This window comes from Gadus chalcogrammus, chromosome 16, assembly GCF_026213295.1.
Source record: "Gadus chalcogrammus isolate NIFS_2021 chromosome 16, NIFS_Gcha_1.0, whole genome shotgun sequence".
NCBI lineage: Eukaryota > Metazoa > Chordata > Actinopteri > Gadiformes > Gadidae > Gadus > Gadus chalcogrammus.
Window position 1 is genome coordinate 11,385,322 of NC_079427.1, and position 14,145 is coordinate 11,399,466.

Genomic DNA, 14,145 nt, shown 5'->3' on the forward strand with positions numbered 1-14,145 from the left:
AGGCTCACCTTCACCAGAGGTCACTTCCCGCGGCTGGCAGAGTGCGCCCACTTCCACTACGAGAACGTGGACTTTGGCACCGTCCAGGTGAGGCCCACAGCGCAAGGCTGCTTGTGTTTGTGTAGGACAGTGTAGTGTCAAGTCTTTGTAGAGAGTCCCCTGTCTCCTTTTTGATGATACGCCAAAGTCATGAACACAGAATAAATACACTAGAGCTCATTTTTAAATGTATGGTTAATGGACTGCATTTATTTAGAGCTTTTCTAACCAGTAGCCACTCAAAGCACTTAACAACATTCACCCATTCATGCACACATTCACACACCGACGGCGGTGTCAGCCATGAGAGGCGACAGCCAGCTCGTCGGGAGCAGTCAGGGTGGGGTCTCTCGCTCAGGGACACCGAACCAGTGAGCTAGCTGGAGCCGGGAATCGAACTAGCAACCTTCCTGTTACCATTCAACCCGCTCTACCTCCTGAACAATGTTCGGCCCATATGTTTTCAAAAGATAAAGCGATACCACCATCACTGTTTACTGTTTATCACAGTCAATTTCATGAATACTTGGAAACGTTTGGATTTCCCAGCATTGTTATTTCTTATGAAGGCAGACTCATGGTTCAAAGGGACCTGTGGTCCAGTCTATGAGTTGGAATAAACGTTAGGGCATCAACCAGCGACAATGAACCAGTTTCCCAGATGGCAATCCCTTGTTATCCCAGACTCCACAACAACCTGCACTGTGGCACGAGATAGATATATCTAGTATACATCCGTCGGGTTGTATACTGTAGAAATACTTGTGTAAATGCTTGTGGAGCATTTGTCGCTACAGCGATAATGAGAGGCAGCGGAGCAGACCTCGGTAATTTGTGAAAGTGGCTGTTAGCTGACTGGTTAGCCGACCCTCTTTGTTGCAATATCAGTAATCCGCCAGCAGGGGGCAGCAGTGGACCGTTTGCCTCCCCCTACGCCTTTATTAAGTGCACCTCCGCATGAAAGCATATGTGTATTATGTTACACTGATCTTGCCGGGGACAGCTACACTGCAGTAGTGCGCTAACACACCACGTTGTAGACTGCAGGCGGGATTGAAGCGGTTAAGCCGTTTGCAGTGACCTTGAACAGCTTAGCACCAAGAAGATAAAGACGGACAGCCTGTACCATGAGAGAAATATCACTCCGGGGAATCTGCCATGGCTTTGCTGTCATGCTCAGTGCGCTATGCGCAGTGTATCTGTGCGCAGTGTATCTGAACACACACACATGCGCACTGTATTTGTATACACACATGCGCACTGTATTTTTGTACACACATGCACACTTTATCTGTATAGACACCTGCACACGGTATCTGTAAACACATGCACACTGCATCTAAATACACACAAACATACTGTATCTGTACACACACATGCGCACTGTATCTGTGAACTAACATGCACCCTGTATTTATACACACGTGAAAAGTGTATCTTGACACACACATGCACAATTTATCTGTACACACGCATATCTGCGTACACACAATGCATACTGTATCTGCATACACACGGACACCAACACATATTCATATTAAAAGAAAGTCCGCTTTTTTGATTGTAAAATGAATGATGACATTATTATTAGTATTGCTACAGGCTTATGCATCGGGTCTACGGCTCGTCACCATGTGAGGAAGTTGAGTAACGTGAGAGCAAGTCTTTGTCCCGGTGGTTGAATCGTCGCCGGGTCCACCCGTCTCTCTCTATTCATGGACAATAGAGGACAGGGCGGGAGGGGACACGGAGATGATGTCCCTCCACTGCATCCTGCAGTAGGGTGTAGCCCCCTTCACCTCCTCAAACACACCTTCATTCAGACACACAGGCACACACACAGTCACATACACACACAGAGTAACATACACACACAGTCACATACACACACATAGAGTCACATACATACACACACAGTCACATACACACAGAGTCACATACACACACATAGAGTCACATACACACACACAGTCACATCCACACACACAGAGTCAAATACACACACACAGAGTCACATACACACACACAGAGTCAAATACACAGACACACACACACACACACACACACACACACACACACACACACACACACACACACACACACACACGCACACGCACACACACACACACACACACACACAAACACACAGTCAAATACACACACAGCACATTCCCCTCCGGTTTAGCCGCAATGTTGAAAAGTAGAGTACTTATTTTTGGAATGAAACGATGCTCCCTTCGAGAATCTTTCACCACTAGGACCCGGGCGTCCCGTTCTCACGTGCATGGTGCCTCTCATGCACGGTGCATCACGTGCACACTCGTCTGTGTGGCCGTGCTAGCACTCTGCCCCCTCCCTGGCTAACACTCTCCCCCCTGAGACTCACTCCATGGAGGGGAGGGAGAGAGCACGAGAGAGAGGGAGGGAGAATAAGGGAGGGGAAAAAGCTGGGCGGGGGGGGGGGTAGGAGGGAGAGAAAATGGAGGAGGGGGGGACGAGATGTTGAGCGAGGGAGTGAGAGAGAAACAGATACAAACTGTGGTGGGCGGTGAGAATACCCCTTTTAAAATTTTTCTCCTACATCATTTACCGCTCTGGGAAGGAGGCGGGAGCTCTGGATGCTCTCGTCTAGGCAGGCTGAACCAGGGTGGGGGAGGGGGCTACGTCAGGGGAAGGGGAGGGGAGGGGGCTACGTCAGGAGGAGGGGAGGGGGGGGCGTGGGCAGGGCGGGGAAGCAGCAGCACTTGAACTCTGCTGGAGGCAGCCTCCGGTCTAGCCGCCGCTCCTCCTCCTCGCGGCCCACGCTGCAGTCGACGCCGGCCCACCCAGCCCAGCGTGAGGGACCCAGCCTGCTAGAGACCCAGCCTGGTAGAGACCACGGTGGCTCACCATGAGTGGGACCACACTCCGTCCACACCATGCCGCCCCGCTGTGGTCAGATCTCCCGTGTCGTTGTGCGATAGGCGCAGGTAACTTGAATGTGTCGCTTTTTCCTTTGCATGCGTTGTGTTTGTGTCTGAGCGCTCGGCGCCACATGCTCATGAATAAGTAATGCATCCGGGCGTGGGGTCGATACTGGGTGGCTTTCGAGCTGTTTTGAGCTGCGGTATTTTTTGTTTTTGTAGGCTTTTCATTCGGATACGGGATTTGGGGATATTGTCTCACTTTGAGGAGTTAGCTGTGTAGTTTGTTTCACGCTATTGCGCAATGGTGCGTCCTTCTTCCTTGAGCCCTACCACAGCTTTCACGTGATTACTCAACCACGGTTTGGTCGTTTAGCGACTGCAATCAGGGCTCCTGATCCAATGTTGTGGTGATCTCCACCCGGACCCGGGCAGGATGTCGTCGCAGCAGCCCCCATCGTTCTCTCGCTCTCTGCAGGCGTCTCGACGTCGCAGAGCCGTCATTGTTACTGTGGAAGTGTCGAGCGGTGATGGTGTAAAGTAGGTCGTGGTGGAGAGTGGGGGAATCTGGATCAACTGCTGCTCACATTTATAAATAACCAAACTCCCTTCCCTCACCTCGCTTGGGTCCCGGGCCCCTTTGATGTCTCCTCTCATTCTGCGCGGTGTTCCTCTTCTGAACCGTTGGTCTTTAACGGTTTATGTAGAACATCTCAGAAAGGCGGACGATATTTCAGCACTACGCATGACTGCTGTAGCTGTCGCCCTGGCAACTCATAACTCATCCATTATGAATCTCCTACTGCAGGATTTATGGCTGTGGTTTTATGGGCAGACTTGCAGGGAGGGAGGTGGACGTCTGAACGTGGGTCCTATGTGGCAGACGACATCAGCACGGCCATTTCAAACCTCCTCCTGAAGATTTGCTTTTTCTTTATTTATTTTTTCTACGTTCAGAAAAACTTTTATGCCAGTTGTGTCTTGCTGGTCATGTACCAACTAGCATTACTCTAAGACTGGCCAGTTCCATAAGGTTTAATGCAGATATATCTGCATACCTTTCATTAGAGTGATGCACGTACTAAATGTACAACTCAAAATTTAAACAAATGGTTTTTATTTCTGTTTGCTTGAGCTAAAGTTCTACGACGTGCTAAACACTATTGATAGGAAGAGTTTGCGCTCCTTTTGATTGTTCACCTGAGCTTAAGTGAGCTTTGTGCACACGCCCAGTAAACTCGGCGGGCTCCTCCCACACACTGGAGCTTAGGGGCTCACAGGACACACACCTGGGCTGAACACACACAGTCACTCTTTGCTCTCTGTATACTCCAGTAGGTCAGATGCGCAGAAAGGTCCTTCTCATCCATTATTTAAAATGTGGTTCCCGAGAATGTTTCAAAATTGACCTCTTGTCTAACCCCCCCATCTCTTTGTCTCGCTCTCGCTTTCTCTCTCTCTCTCTCTCTCTCTCTCTCTCTCTCGCCCTTGCTCTCGCTCTCGTTCTCTCTCGTTCTCTCTCTCTCTCTCTCTCTCTCTCTCTCTCTCTCTCTCTCTCTCTCTCTCTCGTTCTCTCTCTCTCTCTCTCTCTCCCTCGCCCTTACTCTCGCTCTCGTTCTCTCTCGTTCTCTCTCTCTCTCTCTCTCTCTCTCTCTCTCTCTCTCTCTCTCTCTCTCTCTCTCTCTCTCTCTCTCTGAAGCTGTCTTTTGCAGAGGACCAAGGGGAAGGACAGAAGGCTGGCCTGGACTCTAAAGAGCTGCTGTTTCTGGTCCAGATCGGCTGCCAGGTACCATTCCTATCACACAACACTTCATCATCTTAATAGAAACATGAGGCGGACCCCTGACCGCTCCATGTATCATCTCAGGGTTGTTCCGTGCAGGGCTGAAGCTGGCTGGTGAAGAGTGTGTTGTGTTGTTTGCACTCTCTAGAGCTGAAGCTTGCTCATGAGAGGTCCTTTAAGGTCATTGCTGTGATGTTTGCATGGCTGGAGCTGGCTTGTAAAGAGGTCCTTTATGGACCTTGTTATGTTTTGTGCAGGGCTGAAGCTGGCTTGTAAAGAGGTCCTTTAAGGACCTTGTTATGTTTTGTGCAGGGCTGAAGCTGGCTGCTGAAGAGGTCCTTTAAGGACCTTGCTGTGTTTCTTGCAGGGCCGAAGCTGGCTTGAAGAGTTCCTTTAAGGACCTTGCTGTGATGTTTTCAGGGCCGGAGCTGGCTTGTGAAAAGGTCCTTTAAGGTCCTTGCTGTGTTTCTTTCAGAGCTGAAGCTGGCTCGTGAAGAGATCCTTTAAGGACCTTGCTGTATTTCTTGCAGGGATGAAGCTGGCTCGTGAAGAGGTCCTTTAAGGACCTTGCTGTGTTTCTTTCAGAGCTGAAGCTGGCTCGTGAAGAGGTCCTTTAAGGACCTTGCTGTGTTTCTTTCAGAGCTGAAGCTGGCTCGTGAAGAGGTCCTTTAAGGACCTTGCTGTGTTTTCTTTAGAGCTGAAGCTGGCTCGTGAAGAGATCCTTTAAGGACCTTGCTGTGTTTCTTGCAGGGCCGGAGCTGGCTCGTGAAGCGGTCCTTCGAGGACTTCAGGGTGCTGGACAAGCACCTCCATCTGTGTATTTTCGACCGGCGTTTCTCCCAGCTAGCCGAGCTGCCTCGCCATGAAACACTGAAGGGACCCGATGAGGTGGGTTGGAAAAAAAACACCAGGCCCTGCTATTGGCCAGAGACGCTGGTGCTTCTGCCCTGATTGGCTAAAGGACCCCTCAGGGCCAGTTATTTTCCTTTATGACTGCAGAAGCTGCCCTTTAATATAAAAATCATTCTTAATATTATTATAAGATTAAACTTAATGGGGTTATCATCATAAACAGCAGTTTTATGCAACTATACCAGTAAGAAATATTTGTATTATTAGTCACTGTAAATCATGTATAATACTTTCATAATACTGTGACACTGAACACGTTGTACCCAATATCTATCCAATATCAACTCGGGTGATCAACTACAATATCACATAACATAACAGCAGTATCATGGGGATGGAGGATAGTGTAGTGGCTGGGGTGTCGACTCCCCAATGTCAATAGCTAACATGGAGGCATACTTAATCAGGTTGCCTCACCGCTACCTGTTTACGATACGTTTCTGAATCCACGCTGTCACTTTGGATAAAAGCTTCTGCTGCATGATATTTCCTCTCCGGGATTAATGAAGTACTTAACTAGTAAATAAAAGATGACCCTTCTCCACCTCGGATACAAAACTTGCTCTAATTCATGCTAGAGTCGTACTCTTAGGGACTCAACGGGGGGAGGGCAGTCTGAGGACGTGTGCGCCATGTTCCCACTAACGGATTCTCTCCGTCTCTCTCCTGTGTGTCACCAGTGTGTCACCAAGATGCTGGCCGCATACCTTTCCCAGTTCTCTGCCCTGGCTGACAACAACATCAACTGCGGTCCGGTCTTGACGTGGATGGAGGTAGCTTTTCATCAGCACGTACTGCGTGTTGAACTCCCGCCTCCAAAGGGCCAAAAGGCTTTGAGTCATCCATCAGTGTCGGATGTACCGCACCGCACGCAACGATAACCCATTATCGTCAGACAAGTCTGAAACCGTGATGCATCACATCGGCTCCATTTGCAGCATAACAGAACTGACAAATGAAGACAAGAAAAACAAATACAAACATTTAACAAGAAAATACAAACACTGAAAACCAATATCCAAGACCTTTCAACGTACATTTGAAAGGTGAATAAACGCTCTATATTTCATTAGTGGACTGAGTGTCGCACAGAAGAGGACTTAGCATTGTGTAGCGTCTTATCCTAGCTATCTTTGTTGTATAGTGGGGAATTGGTTAACCTAATGATTGTTAGTGCTTGGCACTTGTTTCTATGAAAATCCTTACTGAACCGACAGCGATATATTGTTTCTCTTTCTTCCGACAAATGTACTGTAAGTCGCATTGGAAAAAAATCATTTGCTGAATGCTTAATGTAATGTAAATGTAAATCTGGTGTTGTGACCCACGTGTCTCGCGTCTCTCCCTCCCGGACAGATCGACAACAAGGGGAACCACCTGCTGGTGTCTGAGGAGTCCTCCATCAACGTGCCGGCCATCGCCGCCGCCCACGTCACCAAGCGGTACACCGCCCAGGCCCCGGACGAGCTGACCTTTGAGGTGACCCCCGTGACGTCACACGCCGCGCACACAAACTGAGCAATCGGTTCAGTGCAGAGAAATTGAAACACCTGCATTTGTGCAGTTGGTGTAGTTTGTGTTGTGCGTGAAAGCAGAGGTAGACAAACACTAAATACAAGTAATACACTTGGCAATTGTTTTCCTGTGTTTACTTTTCAATGTTTTGTTTCTTGGTGTACTTTATGTGATCGTCCTGGGCTTTCTGAAAGGGCCATCATGCTGTGTCTTTATATTGCCTCTACAGTCTAATCTAAAAATAACCCTATTCCAGGTGGGGGACATTGTGTCGGTCATCGACATGCCCCCTAAAGAAGACACTGGCTGGTGGAGGGGGAAGCACGGCTTTCAGGTAGAGACAACTCTATGTATCTGTATATTAGATAATACATCTGATCTTCTCTTTATTGCTAGGGTAGGCCATTTATTTTATAAGCATTTTTGTCATATTTGTTGAAATTCTCTGCCAGCAATCGATAATGAAATGCTCTGACCACAAAAAAAGGTATCCCTAGCTTCTGTGAATTGATTGGCTGGCTCACCTGTCTGTCATCCTACCTACCCGGCTACCTGTGCGCACACATGACCGAAGTCTTCCACAAGGATGGACAGACCCACTACTAAAGCTAGCGAGCATGTCATGCGCTTTGGGGGAGTGGCTTTTGAGATGGGCCTGAAGGGAGGGGAGGGGTTAATTTGGTTTCAGCAAGTCAAATTTAAGACTTTTTAAGACCTTTTTAATACCACATTGAATGAAATTTAAGACCTAAAACACGCGATGGTGGGGGTTGGCAACAGACGCGAGGCAACTTCGGAAACGGACGTCTTCCAGCCAACTGTCCTTGAATTTGCACCTACCCATTGTCGCAGACTATCTAGCAAGCACGCAGATAATCGTTTATATATGCAGTTTGCAAGAAAGAAGCCTCTCTACATGTCCTTCCTGAAAAGTCCCACGAGAAAAAAAAAAAAAAGCAGTCCTGCCCCGACAAATTTAAGACCTTGCGTTACAGTATTTAAGACCAGCATATGACATTTTGTAATGAATTTAAGACTTTTTAAGGCCTTAAATTTAGAAACTTGAATTTAAGACTTTTTAAGACTTTTTAAGGATGCGCGGACACCCTGGGTTGGATACTTTTTAAATCGAGCTCACTCTGGCTGGTTTCTCCAAAGCTGCCTTCCCCAGCTCAGAGTGAATCATGTTGAAACAGCGGCCCTCTCTCCCCCCTCCTCTCCCACGCAGGTGGGCTTCTTCCCCTGCGACTGCGTGGAGCTGATAAGTGAGAAGATGCCCCCCACTGTGGAGAGTGCCATGCCAAAGCCAGGTACCTCCTGTCGGTCCCCCTCCAAAGAAGGATTCCCCGGCTTTCAACTCTCTGCTTGTGATGATGCAACCCGCCACAGATGAAGCACTTTGTTGTTTTTACCGCTCATGTCGAGCTACTCTCTGTGGCTTCAGATTGAACTGTTATGTAATATTAATAAATCTTTCTGATTCCTATTGCTACTCTGTAACTGCTTAATGACCAAATGTGTGTGTGTGTATGTGTGTGTGTGTGTCTGTACCTTTTTGTCTGTGTGTGTGTGTTTGTGTGTGTGTGTGTGTGTGTGTGTGTGTGTGTGTGTGTGTGTGTGTGTGTGTGTGTGTGTGTGTGTGTGTGTGTGTGTGTGTGTGTGTGTGTGTGTGTGTGTGTGTTTCAACACTCCCAGTGTGTAAGAAGCACGGCAAGCTGGTGACCTTCCTGCGGTCCTTCATGAAGTCGCGGCCCCCCCCCCAGAAGCTGCGCCAGCGAGGGATCCTGAAGGAGAGGGTGTTCGGCTGCGACCTGGGAGAGTACCTCCATAACTCGGGATATGAAGGTCAGAGCTGCCAGGCCTGGTGGGGGATGCACTTGTTATAAGACTGTGATAAACACTGTTGTAGATGAATCCTGTGGTTGTTATAAGACTTGGATGAACCCGGCAGCAGGTGAATCCAGTGGTTGTTATAATACTTGGATCAACCCTGCAGTAGATGAATCCCAGTCACCTGGTTGCACAGTAATCTTCATCTCTCTTTGGGTTGTATTCTAAATCTTTATGCTAATCCAGAATGTAAGAATCAAATCCAAGAACCTGAATTCGGATTTGAAGGTCGTCAGTAGGACATGTGTGTCTCAATCAACTTCCTGTCAATTGCTGCGTGCTTTGAATACACCGTATGCAAGACCCAAACTTAATTTCAAGGTCTGGTTGCTCTGACCGTGTTCCTGCTCTGCAGTGCCCAAGGTGGTGCGGAGCTGTGCAGAGTTCATTGAGAAGAACGGCGTGGTGGACGGCATCTACAGACTCTCTGGGATCTCCTCCAACATCCAGAAACTCAGGTGCGTCCCCCTCTCCTGGGTTTGGACCGCCATGAACAAGATGGGTCTTTTTGTGACTCCTGGCCAGAACTACCAGTCTAGACCAGTTGAGTCTAGACCTGAATGTGGAATCGGGTTTAAAGTACAAACATGCCATTACTTGTCATTTTGTTGTTAAACTCAACCTGGAACTCAAATCACGGGTCAAAGCAAACACTGATACCCCTGTGAGGGTTTTCCCACGCTAGCATATCATCACGAAGCATTCAATCCTCAACAATGAGACGGACAACCTGCATATTAAGATCCCCTTCCACCATCCCCTCCCCTCCCCGACCACCCACCCCCTCCATCCCATGTCCCGTCCCTGTTCTCACGCCCCGTGCCCAGGCATGAGTTTGACTCGGAGCAGGTGCCAGACCTCAGCCGGGACGTGTTCAGACAGGACATCCACTCGGTGGGCTCCCTGTGCAAGCTGTACTTCAGAGAGCTGCCCAACCCGCTGCTCACCTACCAGCTGTACGAGAGGTTCTCCGTGAGTACCGCCGTCGTAGTGGGGGGTCTGGGCAGGCTCCAGGCCGGGGGGGGGGGGGGGGGGGGGGGGGGGGGGGGCTCGGTACTATTAAAGATATAACAGTTTCTGCCTTGGGGGGCCCAGGCTGGCCAAGGACCAGGGCGGGGGGGGAGGGGTCCCAGTCTGGGTACTATGAGAGACTTCCAATGAACAGAACTGCCATGGGGGCTCCCGTTTGGCTCTGGACCAGGGGGGGTCCCAACCTGGGTACTATCAGAGGCTCCAGTGAACAGAACCACCGTGGTGGATTCCCAGGGTGGCTCCAGTCCAGGGAAAAGGGATTTGATCTCATAAGGCTGGGTTGGGGTTGGATCTATATCCAGGCGCTAGGAACGGGCATTAAAGGTCAGAGGATGGTAAAATAGTTTTAAACCGAGCATCTGCTGAGATAGAGCAGTCTCTGTTAATCTGTGGCCGGTAAAAGAACATTAAAGGATTCATTGGTCGTTTTGTTTGATGGGTTTAAAGCGCAGGGTCGGTGCATTCAGAGGAGCTTTCTACGAACACAAAGATGCGGATTAAGCCCACTGGCCGAGGGAGACGCAGAGTGTGAATGTCAAGCAGCTCTCTAAAGAGGGACGCTTTCTTCTTCTTCTGTGCCCTCCCAGGACGCCGTGTCTGCCTCCACAGATGAGGAGAGGCTGGCCAAGATCCACAACGTCATCCAGCAGCTGCCCCCTCCGCACTACAGGTCTGTCTTGCTCACTGGCGCACCCTGGTGGCTGTTTTGGGAATGTCACCTCTTAGGGATACTGTATGTGGCTGCTAAATCTGTGGTTCTCAAACGGTTTTTACTAATGAATTTTTTACTTTATATATCTATAATAATGTCTTATTTTTTATGGGGTATTTATTCAACTAAAGTACCCCCTTACACCAGAACAAATTAATGTTTGGAGGGATTCTTTTTTTAATTTATATAAATATTGAAGTTTAATGAGGCAGTTTATTTGGTTAACATTAAAGGGGTGCTGCAAGTACTTTAGGTTTGGTTAACAACAAGGACTTTGCTTATGATTAATTTAATTCATTGGAGGGATTTACAGAACTTGTACACTACTATTCAGATACACTTAAAGGGGACCTATTATGAAAACAGCACTTTTCCTGGGATTTGGGGTGTTGTTGTGGGTAGATGGTGCTCCCACACGCATTCAAACTTTGAAATAAGTCTGTACATGATTTTTTGAGTGAGATACGCATTTCTGGAAGCAGCCCGGCACATTTGAATATTACCTCCCACTTCCCCACTCCCCTCCAATCAGCTTCGCTAAGATATTGTGGACCAGCGGACGGGCAGCTCCGGCGGGGGGAACTCGGCGCTAGCCCTGCAGCTAAGCTCCGGGAGTACAATCCCTTTCTCTGGCGCCGAGCTCACCCCGCCGGAGCTGCCCCCGAAGGGAAGTCGGGAGGAGGAGACATGGAGTAGAAAGGGATTGTACTCCCGGAGCTGAGCTGCCAGACTGCCGCTGAGCTACCCCAGCCGGAGCTGCTAGTCCGCTAGTGCTGCCACCTAGCTTCGGTGCCAGTTCAGCTCCCGGAGTACACCGCCGGAGCTGCCGGACTGCAGCCGGACGGCTTCGACGGTGGCTGGCAGCTCCGGCGCGGATAGCTCGGAGGCAGTCCGGCAGCTCAGCTCCCGGAGTACAATCCTTTTCTTCTCCATGTCGCGGTTCATGGACTTCAGAGAGTCAATGCCAAAGTTCCTTCCCCTCCTATTCTTCTCAACCATGGCCGAGATATCCCCCACTACGAGTCTTTACTTGTGGAAGTACCAGAGACGTCAGCCTGACGCAGTCTTCAGTATTCATAATATCATCCGAGGCGCACATAGCTTTTGGCCGTGATATTAGATAGATTATATAAATACCCGTATATAATATTATTATATTATATAGATATAGAGCTCCAGGAGTCAGCAAACGGCAACAATCCCTTCTCCTCCATGCTGTGGTTCAGCTCATTGGTCAATGGGCAGCAGCTAATTTGCATCAACGCTACAGACACCAGAAAGGCTATTTCCATCAAACAGCTTCAAAAACATGTTTTCTGGAACTCAAATACTATGTTTACTTGTTGGGAAAACACCATAATATGTCTCCTTTAATATTCACATTTTCCGAATACCCAACCCCCTGCAACCCTTCACAGCGCCCCTAGGGGCAACGAACCCCCACGTGAAAACCGCTGTACTGTATTACGCTTTTTCTCTTTCTTCCATGCTCAGCAGTTTCTATTTTTAGTCTGTTGCTATTTGTTGAGGTTCACATTGGGAGGTGATGCTCTGTATTCGGTGAAGTTCCACTGTGTCAGCATAATATAGTGATACATACAGAAGATAATAGCACATTTAACAGGAGGACTATTTAGCAGGGCGCTCTTTGCCTGGGGTCAAACTACAGTCACTGGCTAAAGCTTATCATGAATGATTCACCCTGCGGGGTTGAGTTGTAAGGGACACGAGGGAGACGTCCTATTGTCACTCGCCCTGGGACTCCCTCTGCTGGTGACAGAGAGGACTGCAGTCCTGAGTCGACTCGATAGAAAGGACTGGATACTTTGTATTCTTGGGGCCATTCCCTGTCAACTCCTGAGGCTGATGTTTGTGTAATTCCTGGAGGACTTTCAGTTTCTGATGAACTCACACAAGCCCGTCTGGCTCCACCAATCACTCCACGGTGAAGGTCAATGAGATCCCATTGGTCCCCACTCAGTTTGGTCTCAACGACTTCTCAAACCTCTTGACCATGTCGACCCTCTTCTGAGAGGCCACGCGATTGGCTGATTAGGAGATTATCTTCCCCAAGCAGACCTACCCTCATAAACCGAGGGAAACCTTCAAGATTTATTCAAATTTGATTTGTTTACAGAGGATGAAACACTTGAGATGTGGCATCTTGTTGTCAAGGGGGTCCTTGACAACATGGAGGTTATGAGACATGTGCACAACATAAAAACCATCAACATAGTTACATCATCAAGGACACACAATTAGTGCTTTTGAACCATCCCAAACCGTACCATCTGCTACTTTGTGTGTCAGCTATACAAATAATGAACGACACACAAAATGAATGAACAGACCAAATAACATGTCAAAGTGCTGGGTTTAATTAAAGTGAAGGCACGCCCAGATCAAGGTGTCTGTTACCTCCCAGGAGCCTGGAGTTCCTGATGAGGCACCTTTCCCGCCTGGCCACCTTCAGCCCCATCACCAACATGCACACCAAGAACCTGGCCATCGTCTGGGCCCCCAACCTGCTCAGGTAGCACACAGGGACACACACAGGGAGGCATATATAGGGACACACACGTACTCACTCACTCACGCACGCACTCACTGACTCACTCACTCACTCACTCACTCAAGCGCACAGAGGGACAAACAAACACACACACACAGGGACACACACAAACTCTATCTCTCTCTCAATCACTCACTCAATAACACACAGGGACACACACTCACTCACTCTCACGCACACAATTAGCCCCGTTCCCCGGCCGCGGCGCGCCTTTCCTTTTGGGACTAATCCGCGACGGGAACTAGGGCAGATCTCCGTGGTGTTGTGGGCCGGTGAACTGGGTCAGCCTGTACTGTAGCGCGTGTCCCCGTGTGCGTGTGTCCCCCAGGTCCAAGCAGATCGAGTCGGCCTGCTTCAGCGGCACAGCGGCCTTCATGGAGGTCCGCATCCAGTCGGTGGTGGTGGAGTTCATCCTGAACAACACGGAGAAGCTGTTCAGCTCCAAGCTCAACCCCGCCATACGGGACGGCACAGGTGGGCACGGGGGGGAAGGACCTGGCCCACTGGGAAGGGGGGTGTGTGTCTGTGTGTGTGTTTATACTGGTGTGGTTGTGGGCTTTTTGTGTTTGTGTTTATGCTGATTTGTGTGTTTTTATGCTGCTGTGGGTGTGTGTGTTCATGCTGGTATCGTGTATGTGTGTGTGTTTATGCTAGTGTGTGCGTTTATGCTGGTGTGGTTGTGTGTGTGTGTGTCCCTGTGCATGCATGTGTGTGCATACGAGCATGCAAGTGGCAATGGTGTGTGTGTGTGTGTGTATGGTTGCGTGTGTGTAGACATGTGTGTGTG

At 49.1% G+C, this 14,145-nt stretch overlaps 1 protein-coding gene across 1 annotated transcript in view; it reads left to right on the plus strand.

Annotated features, from left to right (window-relative positions):
* arhgap32a (Rho GTPase activating protein 32a) overlaps positions 1-14,145 on the plus strand; it is a 34,413-nt gene that overhangs the window by 14,241 nt on the left and 6,027 nt on the right. Inside the window, exons 5-17 of the mRNA XM_056610788.1 lie at positions 3-87; positions 4,642-4,728; positions 5,476-5,613; positions 6,318-6,410; positions 6,994-7,116; positions 7,409-7,486; positions 8,381-8,462; positions 8,848-8,997; positions 9,398-9,500; positions 9,870-10,014; positions 10,662-10,744; positions 13,212-13,319; positions 13,687-13,832. Coding sequence (XP_056466763.1) covers positions 3-87; positions 4,642-4,728; positions 5,476-5,613; positions 6,318-6,410; positions 6,994-7,116; positions 7,409-7,486; positions 8,381-8,462; positions 8,848-8,997; positions 9,398-9,500; positions 9,870-10,014; positions 10,662-10,744; positions 13,212-13,319; positions 13,687-13,832 — 1,421 coding nt within the window. The remainder of the gene's footprint in view (positions 1-2; positions 88-4,641; positions 4,729-5,475; positions 5,614-6,317; positions 6,411-6,993; positions 7,117-7,408; positions 7,487-8,380; positions 8,463-8,847; positions 8,998-9,397; positions 9,501-9,869; positions 10,015-10,661; positions 10,745-13,211; positions 13,320-13,686; positions 13,833-14,145) is intronic.